The following is a 17,601-nucleotide window of genomic DNA, read 5'->3' as shown; positions in this document are numbered from 1 at the left end:
GACTGAAATAAAAATGGACCTAATGCTCACTCAGTTATAACAGGCTGAAGGAGCAGGACAATGGAAGGGATGGTGTTCTTAGAGGGATTATGAGACTCTAGGAAAGCCTACTTAGTGGTTTGCTGGAGCCAGTTCCTAGTGACTCAAGAGAGCCAATTATTGGCAGCTCTTTCCAATGCTATTAAGCGACTTCATGATGGTAGCTTGAAGTTGGCCATTGTAGGATTATTTACAGAAATTGGCAAACAATACAGATCAGTTCCTCCCCACAAACATCTACCAGTGTAGTGCTGACATGGATGGTGGAAACATTAGGAGAGTGAATTCTCTGATTGTTGCTTTAGTGGACATTCAGGCCTGGTTGGAGAAAGCCGTCAAGGGTTTGGCTGACACTGCACTCTGGATGGAATATTACTGAGGGTTTTGGGTTCTACACTATGGAGAGGTTGATAATGGAGAAAGATTGAGTGGCAAGCTGTGATGTATCACTTGGTCTCGAGAAGAGGCAGGTGCTAGAAGAAAATGCTTCCCTTCTTCCCTGGCTTTATAGAATCCGGCAAGGCTGGATGGAGTAGGGAAGTAGGGAGGATGCCTGTGGCCAAATGCCTTGGAGAGACTTGACTGCTACGGTTGAGTGTGTGGTCGTGTTGGTATCCGACTGCAATCCTCATCTCTGCCCAGCATCAGAGGGCGCTCTTGCGCCGTCTCCAGGCTGACGACGCTCTGAGTGGCGACGCTCTAGTTGCCGTTTGTCTATGGCAGGCCGGGTAGCTGTGTTAGCTGCCGGAGTTGCCGCTGTCTCTACGGCCCTGGGTGAAGCTCCACCTCTGCACAACGCCTGCGGTGCGGGTCATGGCGCGGCTACCGAAGCTGGCCGTCTTTGATTTGGGTGAGGGACGGTAAGGGGAGAAGTTCGTAAAGCGCTCTCCTTTTCCACATCCCTAACTGCAGCTCTCGAGTCCCTGGGCCCCCCACCCCCAGGCTGAACCTTCCCTCTCCGTCCTCTTGCAGATTACACTCTATGGCCTTTCTGGGTCGACACGCACGTAGACCCCCCCTTTCACAAGAGCAGGTGAGGTAGGGACATGGAGGACTGGGGCGAGATGGGGCCTGGCCAGGGCTGAGTGTACTCTTGCCCTCTCCAGTGATGGAACTGTACGAGATAGGCGGGGCCAAGACGTCCGACTGTACCCAGAGGTGCCTGAGGTCCTAAAACGATTGCAGAGCCTTGGGGTGCCCGGTGCAGCTGCTTCACGGTAAGGAAAGCAACTGACAAAAACTGATAGCGTAATGCCGAAGAGTACATGCATGAGACTTACGGCGAAACCCCTGGGCTACAAAAATAGGGGCGGTGCAAGTTTGCAAGTATTTGCATATTTTTTTCCTTGTGTGCTCTCCTGTGCCATTTAATTATTAAAATGTGGGGCCGGATGCAGTGACTCACACCTGTAATCCCAGCACTTTGGGAGGCCTAGGCGGGAGGATCACTTGAACCCAAATTCCTGAACCCAGGAATTTGAGACCAGCCTAGGCAATAGAGGGAGACCCCATCTTTACCAAAAACAAAATTGTGGTGGCATGAACCTGTAGTCCCAGTTACTTGGGAGGCTGAGGTGGGAGGTTCGCTTGAGCCTAGGAGGTTGTGACAGCAGTGAGCCATGATTGGGCCACTGTACTCCAGTCTGGGTGACAGAGCTAGACCCCGTCTCAAAACAAAAACTAAAACATTGGCTCAGCACCAGCTGTGTCAAACAGGAAGGCAGTGGAGTTAAACAGAGGCTGAGGATGCCTGTCCATCCTGGAAAAACAGCAAGTTGATTTCCCCTGCTTATACTTATTAACTTTGCTTAATAAGTTAATGTAGCCCTGGCCCTTCACTTTGCTAATCCCATCTTTCACACCGTTTTGCAGGACAGGTGAGATAGAAGGGGCCAACCAGCTACTGGAGCTCTTTGACCTCATCAGGTACTTTGTTCATCGGGAAATCTATCCAGGCAGCAAAGTCACACACTTTGAGAGGTATGTGGAGATAAGGGAGGAACAGGGTGAGAAAGTACCAGAGAGGCTTGGGGAACCAAAATACTAGCTTGGTTACCCCTGCCCTATCTTGCACAGGTTACAGCAGAAGACTGGAATTCCTTTCTCCCAGATGATCTTCTTTGATGATGAGAGGCGGAATATTGTAGATGTCAGCAAACTGGGTACTGAGCTATGAGGACAGCCATTTGGGGTCCCTAGGAGGGATTAGATACATACAGGATGGATAGTTTGCCCTGTAGGTGGCACCCCCAAAGGTCAGAGTAATAATGTGGAGCCCTGAAAGCCTGATGAAATGTGACTTATTATCTTTCTAGGTGTTACCTGCATTCACATCCAGAATGGAATGAATCTTCAAACTCTAAGTCAAGGGTTAGAGACATTTGCAAAGGCCCAAAATGGGCCTTGAGGTCCAGCCTTGAGGATGAGGCTCCTTTGAGGCCTAAACTGAAAGTAAATCAAGAAGGCATTTTCAGGTGCATTTGTAATTTATTAAAGTTCATCTGTGTGTGACAGAAGAGATTTTGCCAACAGTGTGGGTAGTTTCTATTTTTCTAGCCTGTGAACTGGGGCTGGTTGTCCTGAGGTGCAGAGACCAGAATATGAGACATTAGATTGCATCAGGTTTGCCATCTAAACTTAGGGCAACCCCAAATGCTTGAACCCATCCCATTACCATTTTCCTTAGTTCTGTAAAGAGCATGAAGAGTTTTCCCACTGACCCCACACATTGATGTGCCATCACACTGCACATTTCCCTCAGGAGAATAAGCATATACTCGGGTGGAGACAGAACTGCCTTTTTATGTAAGAGAAAATGATGCGGCCGCTTTAAGAGGATCACGTCGGTCTGGGCTGATGGCTTGGGTCACGTGACAGCGGTGGTCTGGTTTGCGCCTCTTGATGATGTCGCCGCGGCGCCCTAAGGCGGGATTGGGCAAGGCTGGTCCCTGTGTGATGAAACATCATCCTCCCAGGAGCAAGGCGGAAGTCTGGAGGACGCCGAGTGGCGGAGGCGGGAAAGGCGATGAGTGGTCTCGGCAGGCTCCTCGGGAAGGGTGAGCCGGGGTGGGACTGGCCAGCCAGGACGCGCTGGCTGGTGCTGGGGAAGAGGAGACCCCGGCGAAATTTGGCCGGACCGCTGCACCGGATAGGGGTGGGAAACTCGGGAGACAGGCTGGAAAACCCCGGCCGATGGCGGAGCAAGGCTCATCGCAGGTGCCAGAAGGCACACCTTATCAGGGCGCCTTGTTCCCATCCGCCGTCCTTCCCCGCTCTCAGAGGGGAGAACTCAAGATCCGGGAGGGGACTTGAGGGCGTGGCAATCGTGCCGGCTCCCATTGTTCAGGCTTGAAGACGAGTTTCCTGCTGTCTTCAGCCCTCTCCAAAACCTTGTTCTAAAATACTTTGTGCTGGACAAGAGGGATCTAAGGTGAAGAAAAAATACTGCCTTCTTGGTTGGATGTGGTGGCTCCTTCTTGTAATCCCAGCACTTTGGGAGGCTGAGGCAGGTGGATCATGAGGTTAGGAGTTCGAGATCAGCCTGGCCAATATGATGAAACCCCATCTCTACTAAAAATACAAAAATTAGGGCCGGGCGCGGTGGCTCAAGCCTGTAATCCCAGCACTGTGGGAGGCCGAGGCGGGTGGATCACGAGGTCAAGAGATCGAGACCATCCTGGTCAACATGGGGCAGGAGAATTGCCTGAACCCAGGAGGCGGAGGTTGCGGTGAGCCGAGATCGCGCCATTGCACTCCAGCCTGGGTAACAAGAGCGAAACTCCGTCTCAAAAAAAAAATACAAAAATTAGCCGGGCATGGTGGTGTGTGCCTGTAGACCCAGCTACTCGGGAGGCTGAGGCAGGAGAATCACTTGAACTTGGGAGGCGGAGGTTTCAGTGAGCCGAGATTGCCCCACTGTACTCTGGTCTGGGCAATAGAGTAGGACTTCATCTCAGAAAAAAAAAGAAAAAGAAAAAGAAAAGGCAGCTAGGAATAGTAAAAAGAATATTGGTTTTAGAACTCTTACTGCCACATTTGATTCCTGCACAATCTCTTACTAGTTGTGATTTTTAACATCTTTGTGGTTGTTTTCACATTTGGAAAGTGAAGAGATAGCACATTCATTGTAGAGGTTTGGGGATTAGCCATAACACAGTCCGGTGCCTAGCACATACTATGCATTCAATGATTGGTGGCTAATATTTTTCCTTCACAAAATTTGGGCCTACTTCATTGGACTCTTCAGGGAAGAAGGAGAAGGGGCCAACCCCTGAAGAAGCAATACAGAAACTGAAGGAGACAGAGAAGATACTGATCAAGAAACAGGAATTTCTGGAGCAGAAGATTCAGCAGGAGCTACAAACAGCCAAGAAGTATGGGACCAAGAATAAGAGAGGTAATGAGGGAAAGGAGCCTATGGGGAGGGCCCAGATGGGAAGCAGGTGCTTCTGACTCTTGATGTTCAGGGTGTGGGCTGGGTCAGCCGCCCTACAGGCTTTGCGGAGAAAGAAAAGATTGGAACAGCAGCTGGCACAAACTGACGGGACGTTATCCACCCTGGAGTTTCAGCGTGAGGCCATTGAGAATGCCACCACCAATGCAGAAGTTCTTCGTACCATGGAGCTTGCTGCCCGAGGCATGAAGAAGGCCTACCAGGACATGTGGGTATGGGGGGAGGGGTGGAGGGGCCCAGGCACTGGGAAGAGTGGCTTGCTACCATACTTTAAAGCCTCTCAGAATATGGATTTACAGTACGGATGTTTGTGATGGCTAGACCTTTGTCTGCCTCCTTGTTTCCTATAAGATTCTTTCGCTGGCTGGGGCATTCTAGGGAGGAAAGATGTCTCCTCTAATTATTTTTTTGTTTTGTTTCTTTTTTTTGGAGATAGAGTTTCACTTTGTTGCTCAGGCTGGGTGCAGTGGCACAATCTCGGCTCACTGCAACCTCCACCTCCTGGGTTCAAGTGTTTCTCCTGCCTTACCCTCCTGAGTAGCTGGGATTACAGGCTTGAGCCACCGCGCCCGGCTCATTTTTATATTTTTAGTAGAAATGGGGTTTCGTCATTTTGGCCAGGCTGGTCTTGAACTCCTGACCTCAGGTGATCCACCTGCCTGGGCATCCCAAAATTCTGGAATTACAAGCAGGAGCCACCGTGCCCAGCCACCTTCTCTAATTCTTTCTTTCTTTCTTTCTTTTTCTTTCTTTCTTTCTTTCTCATATCTGCAACATTTATTTTTTAAAGGAATGGATTTTGAGAGAAAACAATGTGGCACAGAAATATGGAACGGAAAATAAATACAAATGTAGGCTATTTTGCTAATTGTTTTTATAACCACAACAAACTAGTACAGAGAATGCCCTGTACAAAACACAAAGTTTCAAACATTAAGGTGTTCCCTTAGCAAGGCTGAAAATTTCAGTCTCTGGTATTTGGAATTTAGGCTGCAGTCCTTGTTTTTGGATGGATCACTGGGTGTGTGGCACAGTCCATGCTTTTGGTTTTTTTTTAAATGAGACAGAGTCTTACTCTGTTGCCCAGGCTGGAGTACGGTGGCCTGATCTCAGCTCACTGCAACCTCCACCTCCCAGGTTAGTGATTCTCCTGCCTCAGCCTCCCGAGTAGCTGGAATTACAGGTGCACACCACCACTCCTGGCTAATTTTTGTATTTTTAGTAGAGACAAGGTTTCACCATTTTGGCTAGGCTGGTCTCAAATTCCTGACCTCAGGTGATCCGCCCGCCTCGGCCTTCCAGAGTGCTGGGATTACAGGTATAAGCCACTGCGCCTGGCTGCCTTCTCTGATTCTTAAAGATCCTTCAGGAAAGAGAATGTAGCCTGTCCTCTCCAGTGTGGCTCCTTACTATTTCTTAGCCCAGACTTGTGTCTTTGCAATTTTCCAGAGATCTCTTCTACTTAATAGGTATGGGCTTATCAGTGTGACCCTATAAGGCAGGAGGGGTTTCATTCACGTTAGATGAGAAAGTCAAGGGGGCATCATTTTCTGATTTCTTAGCTGTCTATCTCATTCTCAGGGACATTGACAAAGTAGATGAACTGATGGCTGACATCACAGAACAACAGGAGGTGGCCCAGCAGATCTCAGATGCCATTTCTCGGCCTGTGGGCTTTGGAGATGATGTGGATGAGGTGATTGGGGGTGAGGGGTAAGGGAATATTGGAGTAAGTATGGGACTGGCCAGAAGGAACACCCAAGAGAGGCTCTTGGAGCAGGTTTGGGAGGGACCTTCAAAAGTGGTATGTTTTTGGAGGTAGAAGTTTTTTTCTTCATCTTGAATGGTCTTGTCTTCCCCATCCAGGATGAACTGCTGGAGGAACTAGAGGAGCTAGAGCAAGAGGAATTGGCTCAGGAGTTGCTAAATGTGGGCGACAAGGAGGAAGAACCCCCAGTCAAATTGCCTAGTATACCTTCTACACATCTGCCAGCAGGGCCAGGTATGCAGGGTTCTTCTGTTGTCTTGAAGACTTAAGAGGGTGGGAGAGATATGAGGAAAGATTATTCTTCATCTATCCTGTCTCAAAGGAACCATACAGAAAGGGCTGCTGGTACAGTTGTGCAGGTTGTGAACTGCATACAGGCACCTACCTATCCTGTGCTCCACTCAGCAAACTGTGCACCCTGGTTTAAGGCTGCAAATGGCAGGAGCAAGAGGCACCATTTTTCTAATTTGCACAAAGGTACTGTGGGATTGAACAGCAGCCTAACAAGCAGAATGATCACACCTTTAGGGTTTTTGCTGGGGAGAGACAATTCAGCAGACTCTGAATGTCATAGCAGGGGATGGTTGGAATTGCTGAGACCTTAATGCTTCTCCTTTCTTTTCTCTGGGTATCTCTGTCCTCAAAGCTCCCAAAGCGGATGAAGATGAAGAAGCACTAAAGCAGTTGGCTGAGTGGGTATCTTGATAAGTCTGGGCTCGTCTTCCTAACGCTACCTTTATTGGTCCTTTTTCCTTAAGTGCCAAGTACTGAGCTAAAGGAGGATAACTTTTTGGGGAAGTCCCGTTAAAGGTGGTAGTGTGACCCTGCCTGAAAAAGGGTCTTTTGCCCTCCCAGCCCTGGCTCAAATCTGAAGAAGGATCTTGCTCCAGGAGGAGCCGCTGGGCTCCCTTCTTTTTGATAGCAGTTATAATGTCCTTGTTCCCAATAAAATTGGACAGACAGAATCTTAGTGTCTATACTACCTTGTTAACCTCTGAAGCTCTCCCCCGGCCCTTGTCCTCAAGAGCCTTATTTCAAGCAATGAATAATTAGAGAAAAAAAGGGGGTTTGAAATAGAACAAATGGGCATTCCTAATATCTCAACTTATGTTCCAGGCAAGCACTGTTTCATCTTTGAAGTTGGTTTGTCCTAGAGTTGCCCATTTGCTGAGGTTGAAGAAACTGCTGTCTACCACTTACCTTAGAACCATGTGGAGGCATCTCTGAGTCTCCCCTCATTGCTTTCCCCTTGTCATGCCTCTGCCAAGACAGTCCCACATTCCTTTTACAAAGCCCATTTTCAAGGAAAAGGAGGGAGAATACCATGGAAGGAGCAAGTAGCTTTACTACTTGGAATGGAAGGAGCAAGTAGCTTTCCTTTATCCAGAGTCCATAGTTAGTAGCTTTCACTACTGGAAGGGTTCATTTGAATTCTGAGTCTGGGAGCAATAGTGTGAGGAGCTTTGTCTCCCTGCTATTGTTTCAGTAGTGGTTAAGATGACACTGGAGGAGGGAAAAGGAACCAAAGTACTTCATATACCTGAATGCCTATTTCTTTTCTGTTTTTTTGTTTTTGTTTTTTTGAGACAGAGGTTCATTTAGTCACCTAGGCTGGAGTGCAGTGGTGCGATCTCGGCTCACTGCACCCCCCGTCTCCCAGGTTCAAGAGATTCTTGTGCCTCAGCGGGGCACCACCATGTCCGGCTAATTTTTGTATTTTTAGTACAGCCATGTTGAACAGACTGGTCTTGAACTCTTGACCTCAAGTAATCTGCCCGCCTCGCCCTCCCAAAGTGCTGGGATTAGAGGCATGAGCCACTGCACCCAGCTCGAATACCCATTTCTAAAAGAACTAACAGTGCCATCACTTTGGACTATAGACAGGCAGAAACATAATCAAAGTGGAGCAACCAGGGCTTTTGCCCCACCGCTTAAGCATTTAAACAGCACAAAGGTGTAAAATAATGAGCATATACTGAGATGAATGATAAAGCGTCCCAAAATAGTGTTAATCCGAGCACCCCATCCCCTCTGAGCCACATCATGAATTACACTATTGATTTAACACAATGTCAAGATTATTGGTTACAGGCTCTGCACAGAAATCCCTCTCCTATCCCAGCAGTGTTCCTTGCTATAAGATTCCCTTGAGAAAAGAGTGTCTTTGACCCTAGTTGATGAAACTAAATCAGACTTAGATTTATTTTTGGTATAAAATATTTTTAGCCTAAGACCCTCCTGCTTTGCTCCTCTCTCAGCCCCCTTCTTCAGCCATTTTCAGGTCGTAATTCCAAGGATTGGTGACGATTAGTGGTGGCGTGGAGCTGGCACATGGCCTCAAGCAGCCTGATCTCATGGGCGGGTTGCTCAGGCTGGAACTTGAGCACCCAGGGATCCTTGATGATATCCAGGATGGTGACACGCTTAGCAGCTTGGCATAACATCTGAAGGACCAGGTTCTAGAGCAGGGGAGAGAGAGGTCTTGCCTGAGTTTTTCTCCATTGTACCACACACAATGAGCAGCTGGACCTAAGAAAGAAGCAGGATAGCCTATCATACCACTCTTGTCAAACGGGGTGTGGCTCTGATTTTATCTTGGAGAGCCAGGCAGTTAACCCCCTGGAAGGGGAGTGAAAAGTTCCTTGGAGGGAATGCTTTCCATAATCCCCTTCTGGCCTAAAGAGGCAGAGGCTGGAACCTGCATATCAAGCAAGGTTTGGAGCCTACTGGTTGGCCCTTTATGCCTTCCATACTATTTTTTTTTTTTTTTTTTTTTGAGATGGAGTCTGTCACCCAGGCTGGAGTGCAGTGGCACCATCTCAGCTCACTGCAACCTCCACCTCCCTGGTTCAAGCGATTCTCCTGCCTCAGCCTCCTGAGTAGCTGGGATTACAGACAGGCACCCGCCACCGGACCCAGCTAATTTTTGTATTTTTATTAGAAACGGGGTTTCACCATGTTGGTCAGGCTGGTCTTGAACTCCTGACGTCGTGATCCACCCACCTTGGCCTCCCAAAGTGTTAGGGATTACAAGCGTGAGCCTCCACACCTGCCGACTCCATTCTATTATAGGGCAGGAGCTAGTGTGTGAAATGGCTCTCGTGTGGGAAGAGCCTTACCCCAGGGTTGGGAGGCCTAGGTTGGGTGACCTAGGATGGATATTCACCCCTCCCTGTGGGTCATCCCTGAGGCCTCAGCCCTGCTTGGGTAGCCAGTACCTTGCACTCCTGGGAGATGGTGAGGTTAGGTGGGAAAGTGACCTCCTTCTGAGTCTCTCTCAGCAGCTTTTTGAGATTGGTGTCATCAAAGGGCAGATGAGCGACCACTAGAGTGTAAAGAATGACACCCATGCTCCAGGTGTCAGAGAGGAAAGGGTTGTAGGGCAAACCTAGTAAGATCTCCGGGCAGGCATAAGCAAAGCTGCCACAGTAAGTCTGGCTGAGGTGGGAAAAGCAGTTCACTTGGCGGTAAGACGCGCTATGACCCACATGGTGGTTAGAAGGCACCATCTTGGCAAAGCCAAAGTCCGATATCTTCACGTTCTCCTGCTTGTCCAGCAACAGGTTCTCCAACTTTAAGTCCCTACCAGCAGCAGAAAGGCTGGGCGTCAGGCTGGGGAGAGGGCTTAGTTTTAGACTGGGAGCTGAAGGGCCAGGGGTCAGAGGATAAGGAGAGTCCAAAGTGAGGAGAGAGAGAGGATGGTATCTGAAGACCACTGGGAGCTCACCATTGTATTTCATAAAATGCTCTCCAGGATGGGCGTGGTGGCTCACGCCTGTAATCCCAGCACTTTGGGAGGCCCAAGGCAGGCGGATCACGAGATCAGGAGTTCAAGACCAGCCTGATCAACATGGTGAAACCCCATCACTACTAAAAATATAAACATTAGCTGGGCATGGTGGCATGCGCCTGTAACCCCGGCTACTTAAGAGGCAGGAGAATTGCTTGAACCCAGGAGGCAGAGGTTGCAGTGAGCTGAGATGGCACCATTGCACTCCAGCGTGGAGGCGACAGAGCAAGACTCCATCTCGAAAAAAACAAAAGTTCTCCATGCAGTGAGTACTTTATCAGTATCCTTAACCACATGATTATAATAGAGTGCATGAATAGGCCTAGATATTTAGGAGGGAGTTTGAGAGAGGAAAAGAGCAGGAAATGAGAGATGTGCATAAAACCCCCTTGAGAGCAAAGTCCCCAGTCTGGGTGGCAGCGACCTCACCGGTGCACGATGCCCTTGCTGTGCAGGTAGGCAATACCCAGGGTCAGCTGGGAGAACCACTTGCCAGCAAGGGGCTCAGAGCAGGCCCCATAGCGCTGGATCCATTCCAGGACGTCACCACCCTGAGCCAGCTCCAGAATGATGTATACTCGAGATGTGGTCTCAATGGCCTGATAGAAGTTGATGAGGTACTTGTGCCGCAAGACTTTCATTACCTGACCCCAGAAGAAGGACCCATCAAACCTGGGAAGGGAGAACCCTGACTTCACTCCCAGCCATCTCCTACCCTTAGCTACTTACTTAGAACTTTGCAAAAGGATCAACCCCTGAACCTCAGAGAACTAGTAGCCTGTGGGCAAACCCTATGTTTTGCACTTTTACTTTTTGTGGGGCTGGAGGTGAGTGGGTGGATAGGAAAGAGGTTTAATTTACATAAATCTTCCTAGCTGCTTAGTGAGACATTTAGTTCTGGTTTGGGGGTTTCTGGCCCCACCCCTTCTGGCCATACCCCTTCTGAGAAACCTCAAGCAGCTTAGTACCAAGCTCCAGTTCCCTCTTCCAGCGCCCTTTCTAACCTGTATCTCACGGGGCAGGAACTTGTTAAGATAGTCGTCAGAGGCCTTCTTCTTTGAGATGATCTTGACTGCCACCATGATCTTCTGCTTTGTGTAGAAAGCCTCATATACTGTTCCATAGGAGCCATTGCCAATGACCTTGCCCACCTCATAACCATATTCATCCATGATGGAGTGGTAGGCTGTGGCTGTGGTGGTTGGTGCTGCCTCTGATACATCTACCTTCCCCATGGTGTTGGGCTTGCTGAGAGCAGGGAGCTTTACTACTTGGAAGCCTCCTATACAAAGCCAACACCTTGAGCCGCTGAAGGCTAGGGTATCAAAGTGAAATAGGTCTCCAAATGGTTGCCTATATAGTCACACGAGTCTGGGATGCTGGGCTCAGCCCTCCACTAGCAACTTGGAGGGGGAAAGAAAGAGAAGCAGTTCTTTTTGTCTCCTCTGGCTGTTACTTCCTCCTTTTGGTTACGGAACTCCTCAAGGTCTCATGTTCCGAATACATCACAATCCACCTCCTATCCGTCTGTTGGCCACAAAACTTATGAACTACAGGCCGGGCGCGGTGGCTGAAGCCTGTAATCCCAGCACTTTGGGAGGCCGAGGCGGGTGGATCACGAGGTCAAGGGATCAAGACCATCCTGGTCAACATGGTGAAACCCCGTCTCTACCAAAAATACAAAAAATTAGCTGGGCATGGTGGCGCGTGCCTGTAATTCCAGCTACTCAGGAGGCTGAGGCAGGAGAATTGCCTGAACCCAGGAGGCGGAGGTTGCGGTGAGCCAAGATCGCGCCATTGCACTCCAGCCTGGGTAACATGAGTGAAACTCCGTCTAAAAAAAAGAATGAACTACAGTGTGAAACATACTCATTCCCAGAGGTACCTTCCATTCTGGTGACACTCCTCCTAACGATCAGCCCCATCATTGATATATGAGTACTGACTATGTAACAGACAGTGTACTGAGTACTTGGACAAAATGTTACCCAAATGTCATGCCAGACCCTTCCTTCTTCCTCAATCCCTACATAAAATCTATCATCAAATCCTGTCTCTGCTACCTCCTACTTATCTCTTTAATGATACACTCAAGGCTTTCTGAGCCTACTGCAGCCCCTTAGTTCAATAAGGCCAGTAGAGACACAATGATCCTAAAGTTTATAATGCAGCATGAGAAATATGAGTGTGAAAGTATTATAACTGTAAGGTATTCAACATGTTCTAGGAAAATCTAACCTTGAAATGCATGCTTATCATGACCCAGAACTCTCTAGTTTTCCTCCACATCCTCTGGTCATTCCTCAGCCTTCACTGAAGCTATATTTTTCTCCATTCATTCCTGAATCATATCCCAAGTGTTCTGTCACAGGCTTTATTTTCTCCAACCTTCACATTCTCCCTTAATGATCTTGTTCACACCCATGATGTCAATACTACATTTATGCTGACTGATCCTGATTTCATCTCCATCCCATGTATCTCTGGAGTTCAGATAGAGCAGCCAATATTACATGGCCATGTCTGTCCCAGGCATGGAACTTGCCATATCTGCCTCGAACTTAACCATATCAAAAATTGAACTTATTTTCTTTTCTCAGACCTTTCTGTGAGTTGTACATTAATCACCCTTAATTTAGACACTCAAATGTCATCCCAAACCTTCCTGCCTCAGCCCCTACATTCAATCTATCACCAAATCCTGTCTCTTTTACCTCCTGATTATCTAATAATACTGAGCCCACTGCCACTCCCTTAGCTTACACCTCCATCATTGAACAGATTGCCCCAGCCAGCCTTCTGCTCCCCTCCAGTCTGTCCATCCTTAAGACTAAAGCATAAATCTGATTTTATTTCCATTTGAAACAATTCAGTGTCTCCTCATTCTCCTCTGGATCAAGTCCATCCAAATTGTTTCATACAGCATTAAGTCTGATCCTCCTTGCCTCCCCAATTTTATTTTTTAACACACAAATACAGAAAAAAAACACTTATGTATTTGTTTGCTACAAATACAGAACAATATTTGTTTGCCACAAATACAGAAAAGCAGTTGTTTGGTTTGCTTCATCCAAACAACTGCTTTTCTGTATTTGTGGCAAACTAGTACTCTTCTTGAGAACTTGGCATAGGAGCTGTTTTAAAGACGACTTTACTGACTGCTCAAGCTTCACTTAGATATTCCTTTTTCCTGGGTGCTCCCATACCTTGTCACAGCACCTAACACAGTGTCTGTAATTGCTTCTCTTGCTTGCCTCTCCCACTAACCTATAAAGGGAGGTCAACTGGTCAGAAGAGACAGATGAATTGCGGAGAACAGAAAAGAGCTGGTTTGGAAAATAAGCAGCATTGAGGGCCCAACTGAGGTTGGAGAACACAGCTTGTCCATAGACACATATTATAGTGTTGTGATTCTTTTTAGCATCTTGGTTATAGGTACTCAAATGCTGATGGATGATTTAGGGTTTTGCTTGGCAGCTGCAATGAAACAACTTGATGGGAGACGGGCATCAAGAACACAAGCAAGAATGTGGCTGAAATGATGGAACGCAGAATCTAAGCTGCATGGGTAAGGAAGATGATATGGTTTGGATCTGTGTCCCCAACCAAATCTCATGGTCAATTGTAATCTGCAGTGTTGGAGGTGGGGCCTGATGGGAGGTGACTGGATCATGGAAGTGGGTTTCTCATGAATGGTTTAGCACTGTCCCTCTTGGTACTGTTCTCACAATAGTGAGTTCTCATACGATGTGGTCATTTAAAAAAAGTGGATAGCACCTTCCTCTTTGGCCTCTTGTTCCTACTCCTACTATGTGAAATACCTGCTCCCCTTTCGCCTTGTGCCATGATTGTAAGCTTCCTGAGGCCTCCCTAGAAGCAGATGCCAGCGTTATGCTTCCTGTACAACCTGCAGAACCACAGGCCAATTGAAGCTCTTTTCTTATAAATTACCTAGTCTCAGGTATTTATTTATAGCAGTACAACTGACACAGAAGACAAGCTAGAAACTGGCCAAACGGGCGGGTGGTGGCTGGAAATTGCAGGTCTCAGTGGAATGGGAAAACAAGTTTGGTCACAGAGGAGTTATTTAGATTTAAGATTTTGTGGCCAGGTGCGCTGGCTCATGCCGGTGATCCCAGCACTTTGGGAGGCCGAGGGGGGTGGATTGCTTAAGGTTAGGAATTCAAGACCAGCCTGATCAACATGGTGAAACCCCATCTCTACTAAAAATACAAATACTAGCTAGGTATGGTGGCAGGTGCCTGTAATCCCAGCTACTTGGGAGGCTGAGGCAGGAGAATTCCTTGAAGCAAGAAGGTGGAGGCTGCAGTGAGCCGAGATCATGCCACTGCACGCCAGCCTGGGCAACAGAGTGAGACTCCGTCTCAAAAAAAAAAAAAGATTTTGTGTGGTGGGTGTATTAGGCCATTCTTGCATTGCAATAAAGAAATGCCTGAGGCTGGGTACTCTTGCTCATGCATGTAATCCCAACACTTTGGGAAGCCAAAGCAGGTGGATTACCTGAGCCCAGGAGTTCAAGACCAGCCTAGGCAACATATCAAAAACCCATTTCTATTAAAAATACAAATATTAGCCAGGTGTGGTAGTGTGTACCTATAGTCTCAGCTACTCAGGATCGCTTGAGCCTGGGAGGTAAAGATTGCAGTGAACCAAGATCGCACCATTGCTCTCCAATGTGGGTGACAAAGTGAGACCCTGTATCAAAAACAAACAAAAACTTGAGACTGGGTAGTTTGTAAAGAAAAGAGGTTTAGGCCAGGTGTGGTGGCTCACACCTGTAATCCCAGCACTTTGGGAGGCTGAAGTGGGCAGATCAAGAGGTCAAGAGATTGAGATCATCCTGACCAACATGGTGAAAACCCCTCTCTACTAATAATACAAAAATTATCTGGGTATGGTGGTAGGTGCCTGTAGTCCCAGCTACTCGGGAGGTTGAGGCAGAAGAAGAGCTTGAACCCGGGAGGTGGTGGTTGCAATGAGCCAAAATATCACACCACTGCACTCCAACCTGGCAACAGAGCAAGACTCCGTCTCCCACACACACGCAAAAAAGAGGTTTCATTGGCTCACGACTCACCATTCTGCAGACTGTATAGGAAGCATGGTGCTGGCTCAGCTTCTGGGTAGGCCTCAGGAAGCTTACAATCATAACAGAAAGTGAAAGGGAAGCAGGGACATCACATGGTGAGAACAGGAGTGAGAGAGTTGTAGGGGAGGTGGTGCACACTTTTAAACAACCAGGTCTTGTGGGAACTCATATGGTGAAGACTACACCAAACCATGAGGGATCCTCCCCTATGATCCAAACACCTCCCACCAGGACCCACCTCCAGCATTGGGGATTATATTTCAACATGAGATCCAGCCAGGGATAAATATCCAAAGTATATCAGTGGGGGACAGAGGGGTAGAGGAGAGAACATAGGAAGAATCCAAATTCTTTTATCTTCCATTCTCCAAAACAGAACAAATACTCTAAGAACAGATTATACCATAGGCTAGCAGTAAATTCCCATTTATTGACAGTCTGACCTTGCTGGCAGGATGGTTCCAAAGTTCTGTTGGAAGCCAGTTCTACATCCTCAATCTAGCAAGATGAGCAGTTTTCCAGGGCACATCATGGTAAGGGGGGCCCACCCAATGTTGTCCATCTGATCCCACAGGCTGGCCCCCGGATAGGTAACTTGGTGGCAATTCTAGTCTCTCGTCATGTACAGGGTTTAGGTAAACCAGTTCATGCAATGATCATGTATTAAGCTGCCTGATAGATACAAAAACACTGCTAGGTCCTGAGGAAACAGAGTTGTATAAATTACAGTCTTCCTGTGAGGAGTCTGAAATTAGCAAGGGAGACAGACACATAAGTAAAATAACAGTACAGTGAGATACACTATAAACAAACCTGGAAGGAGAAGTAAGAGAAGGCTTTATAGAGAAGGTGACATTTGCAATGTTCAAAAAAAGAAAAAAAAAGGATAAGTGAAGTAGGAAATAGGAAATTGGGTGGTTTAGGCAGAAGGAACAATATGAGGCTTATAGGCTTGAGAGAACATGATATTCAGTATTTCTATTTGAAAACAGGATAGGGTTCCAGAAGGGGAAGGTACCTGGAGAAGTGATTAGGATTCAGGTCTGAGAGGTCTCATATGCCAGGCTATTTTGATTCTACCCTGTATATTCATATAATCTGGGTATACATAAAATCGAGGTCCTTGCTTTAATTTTTTTTGAGATAGAGTTTGGTTCTTCTTGCCCAGGCTGGAGTGCAATGGTGCAGTCTTGGCTCACTGCAACCTCTGCCTCCCAAGTTCAAGCAATTCCAAGTAGCTGAGATTACAGACATGAGCCATCATACTTGGCTATTTTTTTTTTTTTTTTTTTTTGAGACGGAGTTTTGTTCTTGTTACCCAGGCTGGAGAGCAATGGCACGATCTCGGCTCACCACAACCACAACCTCTGCCTCCTGGGCTCAAGCAATTCTCCCGCCTTGGCCTCCTGAGTAGCTGGGACTGCAGGCATGCACCACCATGCCCAGCTAATTTTTGTATTTTTAGTAGAGATGGGGTTTCACCATGTTGACCAGGATGGTCTCGATCTCTTGACCTCGTGATCCACCCGCCTCGGCCTCCCAAAGTGCTGGGATTGCAGGCGTGAGCCACTGCACCCGGCCATTTGTTTTTGTATTTTTAGTAGAGTTGGGGTTTCACCATGTTGGTCAAGCTGGTCTTGAACTCCTGACCTCAGGTGATCCACCCGCTTCGGCCTCCCAAAGTGCTGGGACTACAGGTGTGAGCCACCATGCCCAGCCTCAGTGCTTGCTTTAAAAAAAAAAAAAAAAAAAAGCCAGGCGCGGTGGCTCAAGCCTGTAATCCTAGCACTTTGGGAGGCCGAGGCGGGTGGATCACGAGGTCAAGAGATCGAGACCATCCTGGTCAACACGGTGAAACCCCGTCTCTACTAAAAATACAAAAAATTAGCTGGGCATGGTGGTGCGTGCCTGTAATCCCAGCTACTCAGGAGGCTGAGGCAGGAGAATTGCCTGAACCCAGGAGGCGGAGGTTGCGGTGAGCCAAGATCGCGCCATTGCACTCCAGCCTGGGTAACAAGAGCGAAACCCCACCCCAAACTTGATCTCTTGACCTCGTTACTGATGACCAGGCACCCCCTCCCCTGAAAATCCTGATTTAAAAAAAGAAAATATTTCCAGTAGCAGTGTGAAAAATGTCCCGGGGGAAGGTGACTAAGAGACTAGCAAGATGGCTGTCATGGCAACTTAGGTGAGAGAAGATGGAGCCTGAAGCAAAGAAGTGGAGGCAAGCATCTGTAAGATACTCAGGAAGTAAGTGGAAAGGGCATGGTGACACTGATATCTGAGGGGGAAGATACTGAGAAAGAGGCCCAAGTTTCTGGCTTTAGAGACCAGGTGGTTGTCAGTTAAAGATGATTTCTTTATTATTTTTATTTTATTTTATTTTGAGACGGTGTCTCGCTCCCTGTCGCCCAGGCTGGAGTGCAATAGCAGGAACTCAG

The 17,601-nt window shown here is 47.7% G+C and overlaps 3 protein-coding genes across 5 annotated transcripts; 2 read left to right on the top strand and 1 right to left on the bottom strand.

Annotated features, from left to right (window-relative positions):
* The first annotated feature begins 716 nt into the window (after positions 1-716).
* LOC116541432 (magnesium-dependent phosphatase 1) lies at positions 717-7,225 on the top strand. Of its 3 annotated transcripts, none has more exons than XM_032265656.1 (11): positions 717-889; positions 1,012-1,072; positions 1,146-1,256; positions 1,912-2,019; positions 2,116-2,201; positions 2,355-2,513; positions 4,286-4,435; positions 4,523-4,704; positions 6,074-6,188; positions 6,359-6,494; positions 6,907-7,225. In XM_032265656.1, exons 1-6 carry the CDS (start codon positions 853-855, stop codon positions 2,444-2,446), a joined length of 495 nt encoding a protein of 164 aa, XP_032121547.1. In that variant the 5' UTR covers positions 717-852; the 3' UTR covers positions 2,447-2,513; positions 4,286-4,435; positions 4,523-4,704; positions 6,074-6,188; positions 6,359-6,494; positions 6,907-7,225. The 3 variants fall into 3 exon arrangements, with proteins under 3 accessions (XP_032121547.1, XP_032121548.1, XP_032121546.1); XM_032265657.1 differs by having other exon boundaries at positions 4,506-4,700; XM_032265655.1 differs by having other exon boundaries at positions 2,355-3,095.
* On the top strand, positions 2,677-7,225 carry CHMP4A (charged multivesicular body protein 4A). The gene is made up of 6 exons (XM_032265653.1): positions 2,677-3,095; positions 4,286-4,435; positions 4,523-4,700; positions 6,074-6,188; positions 6,359-6,494; positions 6,907-7,225. Exons 1-6 carry the CDS (start codon positions 3,065-3,067, stop codon positions 6,963-6,965), a joined length of 669 nt encoding a protein of 222 aa, XP_032121544.1. The 5' UTR covers positions 2,677-3,064; the 3' UTR covers positions 6,966-7,225.
* A 1,167-nt stretch (positions 7,226-8,392) lies between these two features.
* Positions 8,393-11,648, bottom strand: TSSK4 (testis specific serine kinase 4). The gene is made up of 4 exons (XM_032265660.1): positions 11,055-11,648; positions 10,480-10,694; positions 9,479-9,872; positions 8,393-8,719 (listed from the first exon to the last, which is right to left on the bottom strand). Exons 1-4 carry the CDS (start codon positions 11,283-11,285, stop codon positions 8,528-8,530), a joined length of 1,032 nt encoding a protein of 343 aa, XP_032121551.1. The 5' UTR covers positions 11,286-11,648; the 3' UTR covers positions 8,393-8,527.
* Positions 11,649-17,601: the final 5,953 nt, after the last annotated feature.

Source organism: Sapajus apella, unplaced genomic scaffold (genome assembly GCF_009761245.1).
Source record: "Sapajus apella isolate SASKATOON/1434 unplaced genomic scaffold, GSC_monkey_1.0 scaffold151, whole genome shotgun sequence".
Taxonomy (NCBI): Eukaryota; Metazoa; Chordata; class Mammalia; order Primates; family Cebidae; genus Sapajus; species Sapajus apella.
This window is presented reverse-complemented; position numbering and strand designations above follow the sequence as displayed.